The sequence below is a fragment of the Danaus plexippus genome, chromosome 6, assembly GCF_018135715.1.
Source record: "Danaus plexippus chromosome 6, MEX_DaPlex, whole genome shotgun sequence".
Lineage (NCBI taxonomy): Eukaryota > Metazoa > Arthropoda > Insecta > Lepidoptera > Nymphalidae > Danaus > Danaus plexippus.
This window is the reverse complement of record NC_083540.1, coordinates 5755565-5773280: the sequence shown is the minus strand read 5'-3', so window position 1 is coordinate 5773280 and position 17716 is coordinate 5755565. Positions and strand designations below refer to the sequence as shown.

General features: G+C 29.8%; 1 protein-coding gene across 4 annotated transcripts in view; it reads right to left on the bottom strand.

Annotated features, from left to right (window-relative positions):
* LOC116777489 (agrin-like) overlaps nucleotides 1-17716 on the bottom strand; it is a 126358-nt gene that overhangs the window by 30382 nt on the left and 78260 nt on the right. Inside the window, exons 1-2 of one of the 4 annotated variants that reach the window (XM_032671077.2) lie at nucleotides 8724-8870; nucleotides 845-1693 (exon numbers count right to left, since the gene is read on the bottom strand). The exons of the other annotated variants lie outside the window; for them this stretch is intronic. Of the exons in view, the coding sequence (XP_032526968.2) occupies nucleotides 845-1634 (790 nt within the window). The 5' untranslated portion in view covers nucleotides 1635-1693; nucleotides 8724-8870. Of the gene's footprint in view, nucleotides 1-844; nucleotides 1694-8723; nucleotides 8871-17716 lie in introns of those variants that run through there. 4 annotated transcript variants of the gene reach the window in all.

Sequence of the window (17716 nt, the reverse complement as noted above, 5' to 3'; positions counted from 1 at the left end):
GATCGATTAACCATTCGCTTCAAAGCTAAAGTTGAACGTGAGCCGTGAATTACTCTTGCAGCACTGCCAGTTCAATTATTTCTCATAAAACAAAAAAATATATGGACACATTTTTCTTACGTATATACTTTTTGACAGACTGCAGAGCTATCCGCATCTCTTCAGATTCTATTATTTTCCTACGCTGCTTACTACAGTGCTCGTTTACCAAATATCCGCATGAATACGGCTTCGTTAGCAATCAAATGTTGTTATAACCTACTTTCATTTATCGGATAAATAATATTTAAAGGTATTGTTTTTCTCAAAAAATATTATTTAAAGCCTAAACTATAAATTATTTGCAACTACTTTAAAATTATTATTATCCACTTCATCAATAAACAAAATATATATAATTAATTTGTCACCTCTTTTTTTTTAATGAACTATGAATTCGCAGGTAGGGAAAAATAACTTTTAGTAAGAGTATGCAATAATTTTGTTATAAAAGCTATCACAAAAACGAACACTGGGATCAGTCTGTAAATTTTTTGGAAGATTCCTCAGTTTCAGTAGTTTCGATGCAATTTGAAAATCTTTCATGTGGGGGCCGAAGTGCCGCTAAAATAAATGTTCTGTCAGAGAGAAAAACGATCAAAACGCTAGCTCTTCACAACCCCTAAACACTTATACTTCTTACTATTTCATTTCAACAAAATCAAACGTGAATAAGGGCGCAGGCCCTACAAATGGCAGTTATTATTTTACTTTGACGGTGTCGAGCCATTAAATATTTTCAGGAATTTGTTATATATTTTACAAAAATAATATTAAAGTTACAAATAAATTTTCAAATACTTACAATTATTTGTCAATAAGAACCCTGTTGACACGCCAAGTAGTATTAGAAAAAATATTAACAACAGAACTATAAGTGCTGGTCGGCAGTAGTGTATCCAACAGTAATCCTCTGAGTTAGCTGCTGGGGCATTAGATGACCACGGACAACATTTGCTACAAGAAGAATCAGGTTCGGATGTAGACCGTACCACCGCGCTATTTCCTTGTTGATTAACTATCACACCCTGAACCGGAGTTTCATTTCTCTGACCATATGATATATTTTTTTCAGAAAGATGAGCAAATCCCGAGCTTTCCTCATCTTGTGAATTACCGTATACTCCATACGATGCTACCATGTCGACGCCTGAAAGCGATCGGGTCGTGTCGTTCGCTCCAGTATCTTGTACTACATTATTGTCTGTACTAGGCCAACATTCACAAGAACACCTGTCTTCCTTTCTTCTCTGTCTTAACTGCGCAGCGTCAGATCTCGTAGCTTGTACATCAACTTTTTTCTCTTCTTCTTTTTTATTTTTTGTTTCTCGAGAAATGACGTCACTGTTTTCATTATAATTACTTTGAATATTTTTATGGTTTTCTATATACCAATGTTTTTCTTCCGCCCGGAGCGTGGTGTCGTTGTTGCCTTCATACACATCCGCATAATTCGAAAGTGGGTGCGTTGAAGGACTGTACACAGGTACGGAAGCAAGTTGTCCGTAATCTCTTTCATACTGTGGTGGTCTTGAATTTGATGCATAGTAGGTTGTTGACAAAGGTACATTGTAATCGTAGCCCGACCTGTTCATTTTTATTCCTTATGCGCATCTTTTGAGTTGGATTGTCTTTAATAATGACATGGCTGTTGCTAAATTTAAAAAAATAATAATAAAAACTCCGCCTTACTTCATCGACTTATTAATATTATGATGCAATCACAGTTGAGTTATATTGCCATTGAATTTTTGCAAGCAGTAAAAAAACGTTTGTCTTAAATCGTTATGAAACAACGGTATTCTGGAGGGAAAGACAAGTTGTAAGACTAACTTTGTTGATTTTGCTGTGTTACATTTAGAAGCAGTAAGTTACAGAGCTAAATACACGTGTTTATCTCATTTACTACTCTTGTTCGACAATGGTATTTATCTTTTGTATTAAGAAGAGCAACCCTTGTTCGCTCGCTACAAGATGAGGCACAAAGAGAAAACTATTCAAGTAAATAGATAACTTTGTCGTTAACAACGAGAAATATAATTTTTATCACAAATGTTCATTAATATGTTCAATAAAAAAATATTGTGTACATTTTTTATAAAGATTTAACTATAAATTACGTGAATTTTTATAAAGTTACTTCCATAGAATTAACAAAACTTCTAACATTTAAAACTTTAAATAAGAAAGTTAAAAATCTAAAGCAGGTCAAGAAACCTCATGCAAGCAACGTTCAAGACTCAGATCTTGGAAGCATACAAAAGACGCATAGAAACTTACGTTACATAATATCTTTTATTTACCGTGAAACTGTTTTAGTCAAGTAACCCTAAATATATATCTATCAATATAAACATAAATAAATTGTTCCAAGATCCTTTAAAATATCCACCCATCCACCGCCTATCAAAACTCTTAACTTATAAACGAAATAGGATTCAAACTTATTGGAGGATACGAAGTCGTTTAGGGTTGTTAGTAAAACAGTTATACGTTATCAGACCTGGTTTATTTTTTATAAATGATTAATCATTATTAAGTTGTCTGTAGAAATTATAGTTATCTCTCAAGATTATTTTTTTTTATTTCAATTAGAACAATAGAAATATATGTCTCTATATAAGTGATGAGAATCGGCTTAAGCAGCTCAATGAAAAAGTTTTTAAGTTTGAATAGTTATACCGACCGCTGAGTGAAGCGTAAGCTGGAGCATTTCAGAGACTAAAAAGTTGGTTTTAAAACTATTAAGCCTTGATATTATATAATTTAAACGTTATAAAGCTTTAATTAAATATGTAACATTCGTATTTCGGTTTGATCTAGATAAAAATATTATTCACAGTTAACAAAATATCCTTCGCATAGGATAAAGAACATATAAAATGAATGAAAATTAAATATAAGTGCCACTGTTATACCTACGTTAAAATGTTTATATTAAAATAAAATAATTTAAAGATAATTATTTTATGCAGACGGATCATGAGAATATGTTTATTGATATACACGTGAAGTTTAATTTTATTATTTTGTGTTGGTATATTGAAATGGGTACTTTCATTTTTATTTATTGTACTTTAAGGTATCGCCTTAGTGTCAATATCACTATAAAACGGATCCTCAAAATACTGCCAGTATGCAGCAGTAAGCAATATTATAGAGCAGACTAAGCAGACGTTGAGTCAATAAAGTGGAAGTATAATGTACCGCTCAGCAATTTCAGCAATCGTTTCGGGTCACTGTTATGTATTAGAATGCACGGTAGCCACCTGAACATTGAATGTATGCAAACAACCGAAACATTTAAATAACCACACAGTAACTTATCATGGTAACGTAAACTGGTTACTGGGTAAATTTTCTCGTTTGTAATGTTTTCAATTGTATAAAATCCATTCTAACATATTACACGGGCGTTCATGCTCGTAAAGTTTTGTTTATAGACAACGAAATTCGCGGTTCTCATTTAATTACGCCAGGATAATGCTGAAATTATACATAAACTCTCTCTCGTATTAAATCTCGTGTTTCTATAGACTTCCATTTTAATATTAAAAATTATTCGTTGAAATAGGTAACTCGTTGTTTTTACTATAAAAATAATATCATAAAGAGATGCTACATTACCTACTTATTAAAACACTTCCATGAAATGTAGAGCTTTAGTTTGTATATTTCATTGTAATATATCGAGAAATAAATATTGATTAGTTATTGCCCTTACCTTAATAATAAAATATAAGACAATAGGTCACAAGTACAATTTACGGTAGTAGAGGAAGTTTCGTAATAAGGTCTAAAATTTTAAAAACAATTTTTTCAACACCATTCTATTCAGCTAATCAATAGATTAATGAATGAAAAATTTGTCAAGTAATAACTTGACAAAATTTTCACAAAATTAAATAGTCTAAATTAAAAATTGTAAAAATTCTATACCAACTTTCAGCTCTTTTTCAGACTTTCCAAGTTTTACCTTGGAAAATATAAAAAAATAAAATCCTTTTGCCTTTGTTAAACATTTACAGTCTTCTTCACAGAACACCGATGTTATAAAAGAAGCTATAGCTGCTATAATGAATAACTCATTTCTCTCTAAATTCGTACACTTAGTAACAAAAAGGCAAACTTATCAAAAATGTATTCAAACTAAATAAATCAAATTGAATGCTTAAATATTTAGATTTTTTTACAAAGACACCAGATGTTTGATTGCACATAATTTATTTTATAATCACTTTACTAAAAAAGGTGAAATAATAGAAGCAAGGCAATATTGGTACAAAATTCGAATCGCTATTAACATGCAATTAAATCTAGAAAATGATGTTCTATGAACTCTATTTATCCTATTGTTTGAATGTTAATAATACTTTAACTATCTAAGTTAATAAAACAAATTACTGAATCATGAAAGGTTAAAGAAAAATAACAAATCTTTTTTACATTACACATATAGACTTATATGTGTGTGTGTGTGTTTTTGTACAAATTGCATAAGCCACACATTATTTTCAGAAGCGCTCGGATCATAACGTACCACTGGAGTTAAAAAGCAAAATTTGGTAACATTTCCAGCAAACTTCTTACGAAACACAAAGTTGTTTCTACTTTACGGATCATTGTAACTTTTTGTACTTGCATTTGTGTTATTATTTAATATATAATTTTTTTATATGGGATCAGAAGCATTAACTAAGATACGTAACTTTAGTTATATACATGACAGGGATGAACAATTATTTAGTGATTGTGATTTTCACTTCTCATTCATATTATGTATTAGGAATAACGTTAGATCTGCGAGATGTAGAAAAATCGAGTCAGCAAATCACAGCAGCAGCGTGAGGTCACAGGGCTTACGAAGAGGTAATCTTCAAAACTATTAATCTTTTTTAAGTAATACGTTTTGTTTTACAAAACTTAGATTGGCCTTTATAAGTATGTATTTTATTTAAGTGAATAAATGTACTTTATTATAACCGCAGACATGATACAACATGGTTCTAAATAAATTATAATTTATTTTCATGATAATATCACGCAACTATGTAAAAATAAAAAAAAATAAAAGCTAGCTGAAAGCAATAAATATAAAAATAAAAGTAAAACAAAATTTGAAGGTGGAAAAATAACAAAAATTGTTTACGGTTTATTACGTCAGTTTATGAAAACAAAGTCGACTGTGTTTGCTGTGCCTTTACGAATATTGTCACATCTCGCGTGTCGCGCTATTTTGTTTGACAAAAATCCAAATAGACTTTAGTAATAGGTTAACAACTGAAAACAAACGTTCAGAGTAACAGTATCCAGTAAAAACTTCCTCATAAATTAGTATTTGTCTTTTGTTAGGTTAATTAAATTTCAATAAAACACATATTGTACGAGAGATAATTCCGTTAATTATCAGTCTGAGACTATCCGAGAAGAATAAAAGAACATTTATCGTAAATAGTTTTATGACTTCAAAGCTTCTGATTTTATTTTTAAAGCGATAGATTCAAATTGTTTATAAAATTAATGAAACAAATATAAAATTGTATGAGTTAAATTACGATACTTTAAGAAACCGAGGGCTATTCATTCTTTGGAGTTTTTAAAACATATTTTTTTATACATGTATTGTTTATTCTACTGTATTTATTATACATATTTTAATAATATTGACTAATATGATGCGTGTATACTATATATATAATAAAATTACACAAATCGGTAACCTCAGGGAGCTGAAACAGAATCATTAACATAGATATATAAGGAATAATACTATGATAACCGTTTACATCAACACTTATTTATCTTCATGTGCCTGAGAAAACACAGAAATTAAATTTAGCCAATGTTTGTCTTCTGATATTCAATTTGTCTTTATCCTTTTATCGTCTCTAAGGTATTGTGAAGGGTTATTTTTCTTTTTACTACGATTTTCTTTTGACTAAGTTAATCTCAAATAAATATTTAATAAACCAGACATATTAAAATTCTTTCATTGCAAAATTTTACATTTTACATTTAAATTAATGTTTAAAAGCCTAACTTAAAAAAAAAATCTATTTGTTAAGCTTTCATAGAATCTTAGGGATGTATTAAGTGGTATTATATAAAAATTAAATTCTATTTTAAATATTTACATTATAATTCCTTTTGTAAAATTTAAAAACTTTGAGTGTTATAATTTTAACCGATGACATTAGAATTAGTACCAGTTATTTATATTAAGAATTAAGTCTTATAACCTAATTCGTTTATTATTTGCTATAAAAAACATGTCGTTATATTTCTGGAACACACCATTTCTTCGATCTACAATTGGATTAAAAATCCCTTAAAAATAGAAGCCATAACCTAATTATATTAAACCATTCGAAGTAGATCAAATAAATAAATAGTTTTTTGTGTACATAATCAATTTATTTATTTTTCATATAGTTTTATTTTGGATTTCATTTCATTTCATCAGTTTATATAGAGGTAAAAGTTGTTTTTTTTTTATCCGCAATTCACTTTGGAGCAATCAATCAGTCTGCTGCAGTCACTAATTGAAAAACCATAATGTCTTAACAAATAACCGATAAAGTAATGACAAAAAAATAATTCATAATAATTAAGGGCCTAATGGTCAAATATTGATTTCTAAATACAACAGATTTGTCGTGTCCGACGGAACTGTGAATTTATTGTGTTGATACTTGATATCGTCTATTAAATATCGGAACTGAATTTTGGAATGTTGTTGCCAGTTGTGAAGAGTTGCCAGTTGTGAAGAGATTCAAAAAACATATTGCGTTTAGGTAAGAACTGATGGTTACCTAAAAGGTATCATTAAAATCCAATACGATGATTACTCAATAATAATTCCGAGTGATATATTTTTTAAGCAAACTATTACGTGGGTTTCAGATACTAGAGATTGCGTGTTTTTTATTTTGTTCTGTTTACTTCTCTATTTCTCGTAAAACGTTACTAAAAATTCTGCTTCTGGACGGCTAAAGAAGGATCTGTTTCAGTTCCCGTAACACAAAAATTGTAAATTTAAGATGTTGTTTTTATTTGTTACTTAGGTATAATTAGATAGAAAATACAATACGACCACAAGAATAGGATAGATACAATGAATTTTTAACGTTATAGGAATAATTCAATAATAACAGTATGTTTATAGTGGCATCTTACTAGCTTTAATAGAATAAGCGTTATCAAGGTTCGTGCCCATTAATCTTATTAATTATGTCCAAACACGCTTGTTATATTATTTGATATAATGTATTAAGTCTTTAATATGATACATGCTGAGTCTTATCTTGTATAAATGACATTATTAGAAAATAATTATCGAATAAATATATTATATATATATTTTGTCTTTACAAACCAATACTTTATGACCTTACAAAAAATTTAAATTAATATTCCAAAATACTATTGTACTTTTATATTAAGACAACATTGTTATTTAATACAAGAAAGACCTGCGAGGTATATGTCATATTTGTAGCACCTATTTTGTTTCAAATGCGGCTTCCCATAGGTAACATGACATTACATGCATGTATTTATATCTAAGCTTCTAAGTAAAAGTAGTAAACAGAAAGTTATTACTTCCCAGTATAACGTTGCTCAGTTCAGGGTGAAAGAAACTACTATTAAAGTTGCCCTACTAGCGGATGACAATTATAACTTACAAAAGTAATTATGCGTCATATTTATGTACGCTATATTCTGTTATATTAAAGCCACTCCATTAACATAGAAACATATAATATGAGCTGTATATGATTCAAGAGTTCCTACTTTCATAATATAATGAAAATATAAATGTTATTAAGATTTAATCTTATTTACTTATATTTGTTATAACTCCTACCCTACAATGTAATTTTATTATAAATGTAAAAGTATGTGTATGTGCGCCCTTGTTACTCAATCGGACAAAAATAGTAATGTTATATGGAAATATTTTTAATTAAGTAGCCTGAGTTCATTTCTACTTTTCTAACATTTCTACTATTTATTTCCTAAATGCTTGAAATGGAATGATACTAAACCTTAAAAATGAAACAAATCCAAAGGTTAAGTCTAGCAATTTAAATATCAAATACTTAGTAAGATTTAAGTTTAGCGTTTGATACTATATATTTGCTCTACTTTTCTTACTCAGGTTTTATCAGTATTTAATATGACCGTTAAAGCCTGCGTGCGGCTTAGTAATAGCATGCAACATTATGCCTATAACGTGGTGTTTAGCAAACTAATATTATTTATTTATAGTTTTATAATTTAAACATTGCAAGTTATCAAGAACACTTTTACTAAGAATAATTATTTGTTAGAATGTAGTCTGATATTGTTCATTAGTAAAACGACTGTGGAAATAACAAATTAATGTTGATTAAGGGACAATTAATACTGGCTTTAAGAGAAAACAATTTTAGACAACAACTTTGGTTGAAGTTATTTCGTAAATTTACGTTCACCTCGAAACATAAATAAGGTAACAAACCAATTTTCCCATTGTTACTCAAATACAATAAACTTTGATGGCATCATAATAATAATTGCCGAGACGTATAACTAATACTATCTGGGTCATGCCTATCATCGAAAGTAACTGATGGACAACGATCTTATGCATCCTTACAAACGAAACCGGTAGCTTGTTATACAAACATTCACCCACATACATAAAAATCACTGAACACTTTTTCATATTCTCACGGGGATATGTTCCATAGTGATTACGAAATACATGTAAGGTAAGTCGAGATTCGAATAACTAATGACATGTGGTACGCGAGCTATACCTAAGGGTAGCGAATGTCGACGTAACGTCGCCGAAGCGCGGCGCGGACTGGCAAGTAGCAGTACGAGGAACCCCGCCCGCCCTGCCGCCTCCTCTGTCACCGCCACTTGCCCAAATCCAAGCGAGTTTTCATTAATGTTGTTATCGGTATAAAGTTCGACCAAGTTAAACTAAGAACGTATAGCTTTAATTAACTGTCTGTAAAATAGCACTAAATACACAAACGAGGATCCGATAATAAGGATAACGGTTTCAATGAAATTGATGGCTATCAACTAGCAAGTCAAATATTTGTTAACAGAAACTTACGCTAAATGTCTGACATTAAAATAATTATGTTTTTATTTATAAAATCTTCGATCTTTAATCGATCTCTTAAAGGGAAACTTTTAATAGTTCATAAAGTCAACTTTCTTTAACTCTTATTAAATTTGTCGGATTAATAAAATAAGGCAAACGATATGACATTAACTAAAATTTATTATTTAATAGAAAGGAATCATGCCATATCGATTATGATATGTATTATATTGCTTTTAACTCTTTTTACCGTTTGGTTAATAAAAAACACATAAACAAATATATATTATATATAGATGCAATGCCTTTAGAGCTACGATATTTACTTTACAAAAGATGACATTTAATGGTACGGCTTCTATCGATTGGAAGTTGAGACGAAGGGAAAATATTAAGAATTATTGATATCGCGTGGGTGGTGGCTCATAGAAAAAGTTTATAAAAGGAAGTGGAGCGAACAAACTGGCGGAGAACAAACTTTTCTGCTGGGACGCGACGCGAACGCGAACGTTGCTTATCTGCCGCCGCCGAGCTGACAGCTGCAGATGAAAAATTGAAATTGTGTGAGATAAAACTACCTAACTGCCGCACTGCACGAACAATGTGATGACAACAAAAATTGTAATCATTTTATTCTGGATGGTTCCCAACATCGTATATTTCAATTTGATGAATACATTTTCAAGTGTTCCAAGCGACCGTGACTTCCAGCTTAACTGTCAACAGTATTGTAACATCTTTTATGAATATAGAAATATCAGTTGTAATATCAGACGTGATTTCATTTTGTTTAGAGTTAACGTACCATATTTCACTTGGACAAGGGTTGGAAAGCAAACAAATATGTAAATTCATAGGCGAGTTTATGCGGATCCTTTATCAATTCGGCACGGTCGATAGAAGCTGAATAGTGACAACAGCACTCGACTTTATCATGCAATAATAACGACCTGATCAAAAACGTCAATCTGCGACCCTTTTCTATTTACGAGGAACTGTCGAGGGCCCACGTGAAATTCCTAGTAAATTGATCCTTCCAATTCACCTATCTTAAATACATTACTCTTTCGAATAGACGTCTCACTGAATGGATAACGTCGACCCTCCCTCACAGGATCACCTCTATCGATTCATTTGCTTTTGTTCTCTTCCAATTAATAACCTACAGAAGGGGCGTTTTCGACCACGGCATGTCATTAATGATCTAGGAAGGTTCTACGGAGATTCGGTGCAATTCACCATCGTCCCAGTTAAATAATATGAGGACAAAATCTTAATTCATGATTCCAATCTGATAATTATTAATTATTATTATCAAAACTTTCTTTTTTAATTTTGTAGAAGACAAAATTAAAATGACAAGGGACATCATAATACACCATCGCGTGAATATTCTTTGAAAAATTTGAATAGCTAATTGTTAAATGGCGTGATCACTAAACTCAAGTCGCTGATTGCTATGGTGGTAATGGGTTAAATAATGTTACGTTATTAATGTATTTGGTAATGTAAAAAGCGTTTTATCATAAATATGTTATATATATGTTATGGAATTCAATAATCCCGTACTAGAATTATCCCGTGATTTAGCATTACCAAGTAATTTATACATAGAGGAATTACGAAGATGTATTACACATAGATACAATCATATCTAACTGTAATATACAAAGTGTTTGTTAATTATAAATTGCTAATAAAACAGATGAAATAGTCCCTTAAGGTTTATTTAAAATTGAGTATTTTTGAAAATCTACTGATCTATATAGTTATGAAAAGCTATATTTATAAAAATTTTTGTATTCTTAATTCAAACAAAAAACAAAATTGACAAATAGAAAAGTTCTAATAGATGAAAGTAAAGACAAAATCTCTTTGTATATTTAAGCTAAAACATTCCTGATTTTAGATATTAGCTTAACTTTGAAATAAATATACTTAAGTAATGTAATACTAGAAATTATTTTTATTAGAAGCGTTTCAACACTCATTACTTCTTTTCTAAGTTGCATTATTTTACTGTTTTCATTTCCAATAACACCTAATTATTATATTACAACTTATATCAAAAACGTAACAACACAAATAGTAATACTTTGCATACCAAATTGGCATTTCGATTGTAACGGTCAATCAAAAGTTAGGAAGTAATTTAGAATCTTCTATTTATGTACGTGTTTTGGGCAACCATCGCCTAATAACTAAATGAAGCCTAAAGAGCAAGTACATGAAACAAAATTTATCATAAGTTTTATAAATATAATGAATGTAGCTTTTTACGAGTTTTGGGTATCTTGAAGATGGATTCAATTCGGAACCTAAATTAACACTCCATTATATTAAAATAAATATTGTGAAAGAAAATGGTCAGAAAGATAGATAGGCCAAAAGTAAGGTGTTCATGTACCTGAATCACTTGGGTTTGGATCAGATTATAATTTAAAGAAACATATAGTATAGTATTTTGATGAAATCTTTCATACGCGCACACGTACAGCCATACTTACAGAAGACTTTTCCGTCATTTCAAAATAGAGAAAAAGATAAAATAAATTTGGTTTTCGGCCAAAACATATTTTCGAATTTGATTTCAGTGAGATCCAAATTGCAGAATAAAGTTTCATGACACAAATATTTCACTGAAGATTTCTTTCTATTTTCCGAGAAGCATTAGCTCTGTACTGCCTAAACATGGGCCAAGTTCTACATTGTTGTTTACGGTAAACTGGAAACTTACTAGGAACAATTCAGCCCATAAATTTTCGTGTAATAACAGCTCACAGTTTCCCTAGACACTTGTAGGAGCATTGCAATAAGGTACGGCTGCTAAGTAAGCGTGTCGCAGTATCAATAGCTTCTGGATACATACGTTACGTTAAACGATATGATAAAAATAAATTACATTGTGTAAACCAAAATTCTCAGCATTTGATTTTTTCTTATTGGTTTCTTTGTCATATCTTGGAAGATGTTAATAAAATAATAACAATATTTTTAAGTATTTTAATAACAACTAACACTGAATAACAACTTAAAATTTTCCATAAGGACTAAGTATAAGTAACTTTATAAAATATACTAACTGTATATGATACTATGAACATATATAAAAGTTGTCATAGAAAGACAATAAATATCATTATTAAACACAATACTACAAAGCTTAGTAAATATTTTCCATTTCTAAGTAAAATGTATAGAAGATGGAAAATAGAATGTTAAAGTCAATTTGAAGAGAGAAAACATCACAGTGCATCTGTTTACTTTATAAGAGTCCACAAGAACATTGAGATTGGCTAAAAATAAGCTCAGCTTTGTTATATATTTAAATTGAACATTTTGTACATAACATTTCATATTATATTTTTATTATTCATTTTTATTATATACATACTAGTAGATACTTCTGCGATAAAAAAGCAGTGACCATTAATGCTGCTATCAGTATTTGAACTGTACAGATTTACTTCAACATATGTACCAATTATTCACTATCGCGCTAAAATGCCGAAAAGATTCATCGCGCTGCAGAAAAATAGAGCTATTTTGTTCCAGAACACTATCAATTTGCGCAATTTATTACACGCGCGTAGTAAAAAATGCTTTTCATGTCGGTTTACAAAAAAGAGAGAAATTTTTTAAATGAAAAATAACGTATTCTGCGACGATTGAATGTAGTGAAAGTGGAATTAGACATACAGACCGTGCTGAGTTAACATGGTAATAGAAATATTACCTTTGGATCACAAAAACACGTTGTTTGATTTTTATAGACGTAATACAACCCGTAATATACAGATTTTTTTCTTACTAATATGTCAATATTGATTTTGCTTTCTAATAAAGATGGTTAATTTTTGTTGTTTATTAAAATAAAAAGGTCAATCAATCAAATCAAATATAACGAGATGCTGTACAACTTTTGAAACAATAAAGCTGCTAATGAAATTGATATGAAATAATCAAGTTTGTTCTTAAGTGAAATAATAAATAAAACTGATTTTATTTGTAAATTACATGTCATACATGTAAGTTTCTTTCTTGTGAATTAGATAATTTTCGCCAATTTACCTCTAATTGGTAAACCTTTTGAGTTAACAGTTGAAAGTCATTCAAGCGATCTTACTTAATTACAGATCAATGGTAATTATTATTAAGTAATTCTAACAGATTATTTCAGAGGTCAAATAATTATTAAGCACAACTTACTTCAAATGTAAGAAAAACATATGAAAGTACAGTGTGTATGTTTCTTAAGTAAATAATTACAGAAAAGGAAAAATCTTTAGTTCTAATAAACAAAATCCGATATCAAATGATAAAATCTTAAGTAAGAAACTAATCATAACTAATAGTATCTTTTATTATTAAGTCTACTTGATCCAGCTTAGAGAAATAAATTGGTAGAAAAAGGCAAACAGGCTAATAACAAAACTAATGACCCTCAGCTTAACCCGGTTAAATATAAATTTGCCCTCTTTTACTTCCTAATTAAATAAACGCTACTGCGGACGCTGTACTTTCGTGCGTAACAATTTTTTGTTTGTAAACTTTCAGTTAAAAAAAAAGTTTCAGTTGACTTAATTTGGTTAAAATAAATAATTGCATTATTAACGGTTTTATATAAAGCGTGTTTTGTTTATAGTACATCGTCTTTTTTATGTAAATAAATGCACACGTAATATTATATATATCGACTAATCCGGACGTGAGAATAAGAAGGCATTATTGAGATAAAATAATCGCATTCACTATAAAGCTTATATTTATATCAAATTTTGATATTAAACTAATACAAAATATGAAAATGATAATTTCAAAATGTTTTCCAGCCTTTATTTTACTTTGTCAGCGAATACGCTATTTACGTAACCCTGGGATTAAATATTTACGTAACATTACCTATTATAATATAGTGTGAGGCTTTTAATTTCACGTCACGTCCATACAGGAAGCTGACCGTAATACTAGTTCGTGAAGTCCCACTATAAATCATAAAACCGTTTCAATTTACCGAGTATAACACGGCAGTAATAGGCCAACTACCCGGCCACTGCTGAAAGACTTAAATTTGTATTCAAGAAACGATACCATCATTAGTTAGTGCAATTTTCTTCCAGTCAGTATACGAATCGAGAGCGATATGGTTGGAATGAATAATACTTAATAATTACTTGTACTATAAAAGTGGAGTCCGGGATCTGGAGATAGCAGATACAGTTAACTGTGTTGTGGGCTCGTTACGCTTCACCAATATTAATTGCTGCTTCACTAATTGGAAATCAGTAACACTTAAACACCGCATTAACATTCTCCTAGTGGTGACTCTCAGTCGAGTACGTCTAATAACCTCTTACATATTACAACAGTGATGGATAATGGATTAGGAAACAGAAACAGAAATTGACTCAAACATACTAACAGTCCCAAGATTAAATATTACATACCGAGGTTCGTGCACTGCATAAGGGGAATAGTAGCTTCATTAATAAATTTTCATTTTGTTAATTTTTGTTATTAATACACAAAACTAAGTTAATTAAATTCCCACCAAGACTGTACTATAGATATAGAATATACAGAATGCTTTTTTTGCATTGTCTAATTTAGGAATTGATTAAAAACGTTCCATTTATATACTGTCGCAAATACCGTTTTGTATAAACTACAAAATCATATTTGGAACTCCCGTTACTTAGGCAACTTGAAATGAATTGAAGTTTCATGTCAATAACTTGACATTTCATTACTAGCATTCCAATAATAGTTCCATAGATATGGAATTAATATTGAGCTACTTTACCGAAGCGCCAACGCAACTAAATTAATAATTCATTGGTTGATAAAACATCATTAGCGATGTGGTCGCTACGCAAATCAAGTAATTATGCAGGTTAAGGGATTAACTTGCTTTCATAAATATAAATTTTATGATTTAAAATTCTGTTTTTGTTTATGAATGCATTGTCTGTACTTAATGTTTTCATAGCCAATTTGTTATGAATATAATTATTTCGATTATTCCTTCTTCCGTCGAACGGTAAATGGGAAAGGACTTTAAATTTAACTCTCGATCTAAATTTATGAAAATATTTATATGTACACATATAAATACCACAAAATAAATACAGATAAACATAAATACAGACAGTTAAAACAATGAAAATAATTAAAAACTTGATTATAACAATATTACGTTCCTATTGAACGTTATTTTAAAGATACAAACTAAACTATAGTACTCCCATATATTAGTAGAGGGTTTAAAGATAACCCTTTGTGAAATAATTAGAAAAAGGGTGAAATGATGAATATATTAAATCATGATCAATGCACACAAAAAAGCTATCATATCCGTAAAATATATCAATTGAAAATATAATAATATTGTAAATACTATCGAAACTCCAGGAAGCAAATAAAAATTACGCCTCACAAGCAACGTGACAGATATAAAGAAGTTATCTCAAAATCCAATAAAGAAAAGTAGATGTTTATAATTGAAAACGTGTCCGTGAAGTAAAGTTATTGCTCGAGAACGGGCACTTTTTGGACCACTTCCAAATATAAAACTCATTTTGTAAAGTAAGTTTACCTTGTAGAGTATTAGAACACGCATCTGTTTTTATGACTTTAAATCCATTTTTTATTACCTAAGAAAAAAATCGGTAGGGTCTAAAATATTTATATAGAAAATTATTTGTATTTTAGATCAAACTATATATTATTAGCTATTTGTATTTTTTTGCTTCCCTTACTAAAGCTCATTAGGATATATGCTTCATCTACATATATACTATAGTTTTTATATTAATGGATCCGACTTAACAACCGTATTGAGTTTAAAAATATATATACTGTACAAAATATAAACTTGAAAATGTTTATTGATAACAGACGATGAATAAGCTGTGTAGATAGTAGAGTCAGAGTTTCCAAAACTACGAAAACTCTCTTGGAAGTAATTTATAAGTATAGAATTCCATTGTTATACATATAAATTATACAGATATATCTAAGTCTAATTTAAAGTCCACGATTGTATTAGGCAACATAATTAGTAACAAACAGTTAATAACATCTTTTCTTTATTGCAAAATAACATAATTTCAATTTTTGTTCATTTCATTTTTTACTTGTGAAGTATACTCGAAATATTTTAATAAAATTGCTAGTTCTCTCACACTCACTTCAGTACAATGCAATCGGCGGTCTTGAAGCCATGACTTCAGGAAACACGTACATGTAATATTATTGATTACAGGGAGCGGTTGGTCCCATTTGAATTTCTAATGAGCTCGTTAGAATTTGCACGGACACGGGACTTGGACAGGCGATAAAAACTTCATTCCTTTTTAGCTGATTGTACGCGTTGCGATTTCACAGAATTACAGTAATCGCTCCCTTTTTGTAAATGGTTCTGTAAACTCAGGCGTCCCGATTATGTTGGATTCGTATAATCAAACCAATTTTAAAGCAATTCTATCAGATCATTTACATTAAACGAACATCAAACGGTAATTGCGATAATTCAAACAAGCCATATTAAATTATCGAATTTGAGTATATCGTCATGCCTTTTTGTTTTGTTTTCGCAAATTAGCTTAACTAGTTAATTTACCGATATTGTAGCTTATTTCTTAATTTAGACATAAAATCATTATGTTTAAATTGACAGACTAACCAAAAACATGACATCACTTGAAATTGGAAATCCTTTTTATAAAGTGCCTTTAAAAAATATTTTAATAATACAATCGCTAAAAGAAAAAGTTTGCTTTTAAGGTTAGGTTTCAGTATAATTAGCGTGGTCTGAGATGATAAATATTAAATTAACTACCTTTTGCTGGAGGCTTTTTAGCGGCGTTATTACTGGTTTCCCGTTATTAAATTTTCCTCGTATACCTCCCAGTGTACCTCCAGCCGTATGTAATATATGTAGGTATATAAAACAAAACTGGCATGTTTTCAGCTTGTGGCAACTTATTTAACCCTTTTTATACAACTTTTAAGTTTTTAAAGTAGATTAAAAGATTATATTAAATTAAATCAGATAGAAGTGCCTTAAATATTTTTTAACAAAAAAGACAATGTCATCGCTCGCGGACATGTTGGTGATGGACCAAATTTGTTATAACTATTCAAGGATTGACGAAGGAAAGGAAAAACTCGAAAGGACTAAGGCATTAAAGAAGAGGAAGATTAGGTTCTGAAACTGTCGCTTATCAAATGAAATCCAAAACTACAAGGTTCTCTATGGAAACCTCCTTTGCGAAAATTTCCGTTCACTATAAATACAAGCTGAAAATCCCTTAAACACTAGAATTTTAACTTAATTAAAAATCCATGGGAATGTTATTTTATATTCAGAAATTATCAGATATAAAGTACGATATTAATCGATTTTTTTAATATATATCTCACAAAAAAATGAACAATAATGACCATAGGTATATAACTTTATAAGTTCCCTTTAAAATAGAATATCTCAGATTGTATTCCAAAATCGGAGGCGTACAAAGTGCCAGTGTAACATAAAGTAACTGTCCCCTATAGCAATACTCTAATATCGAA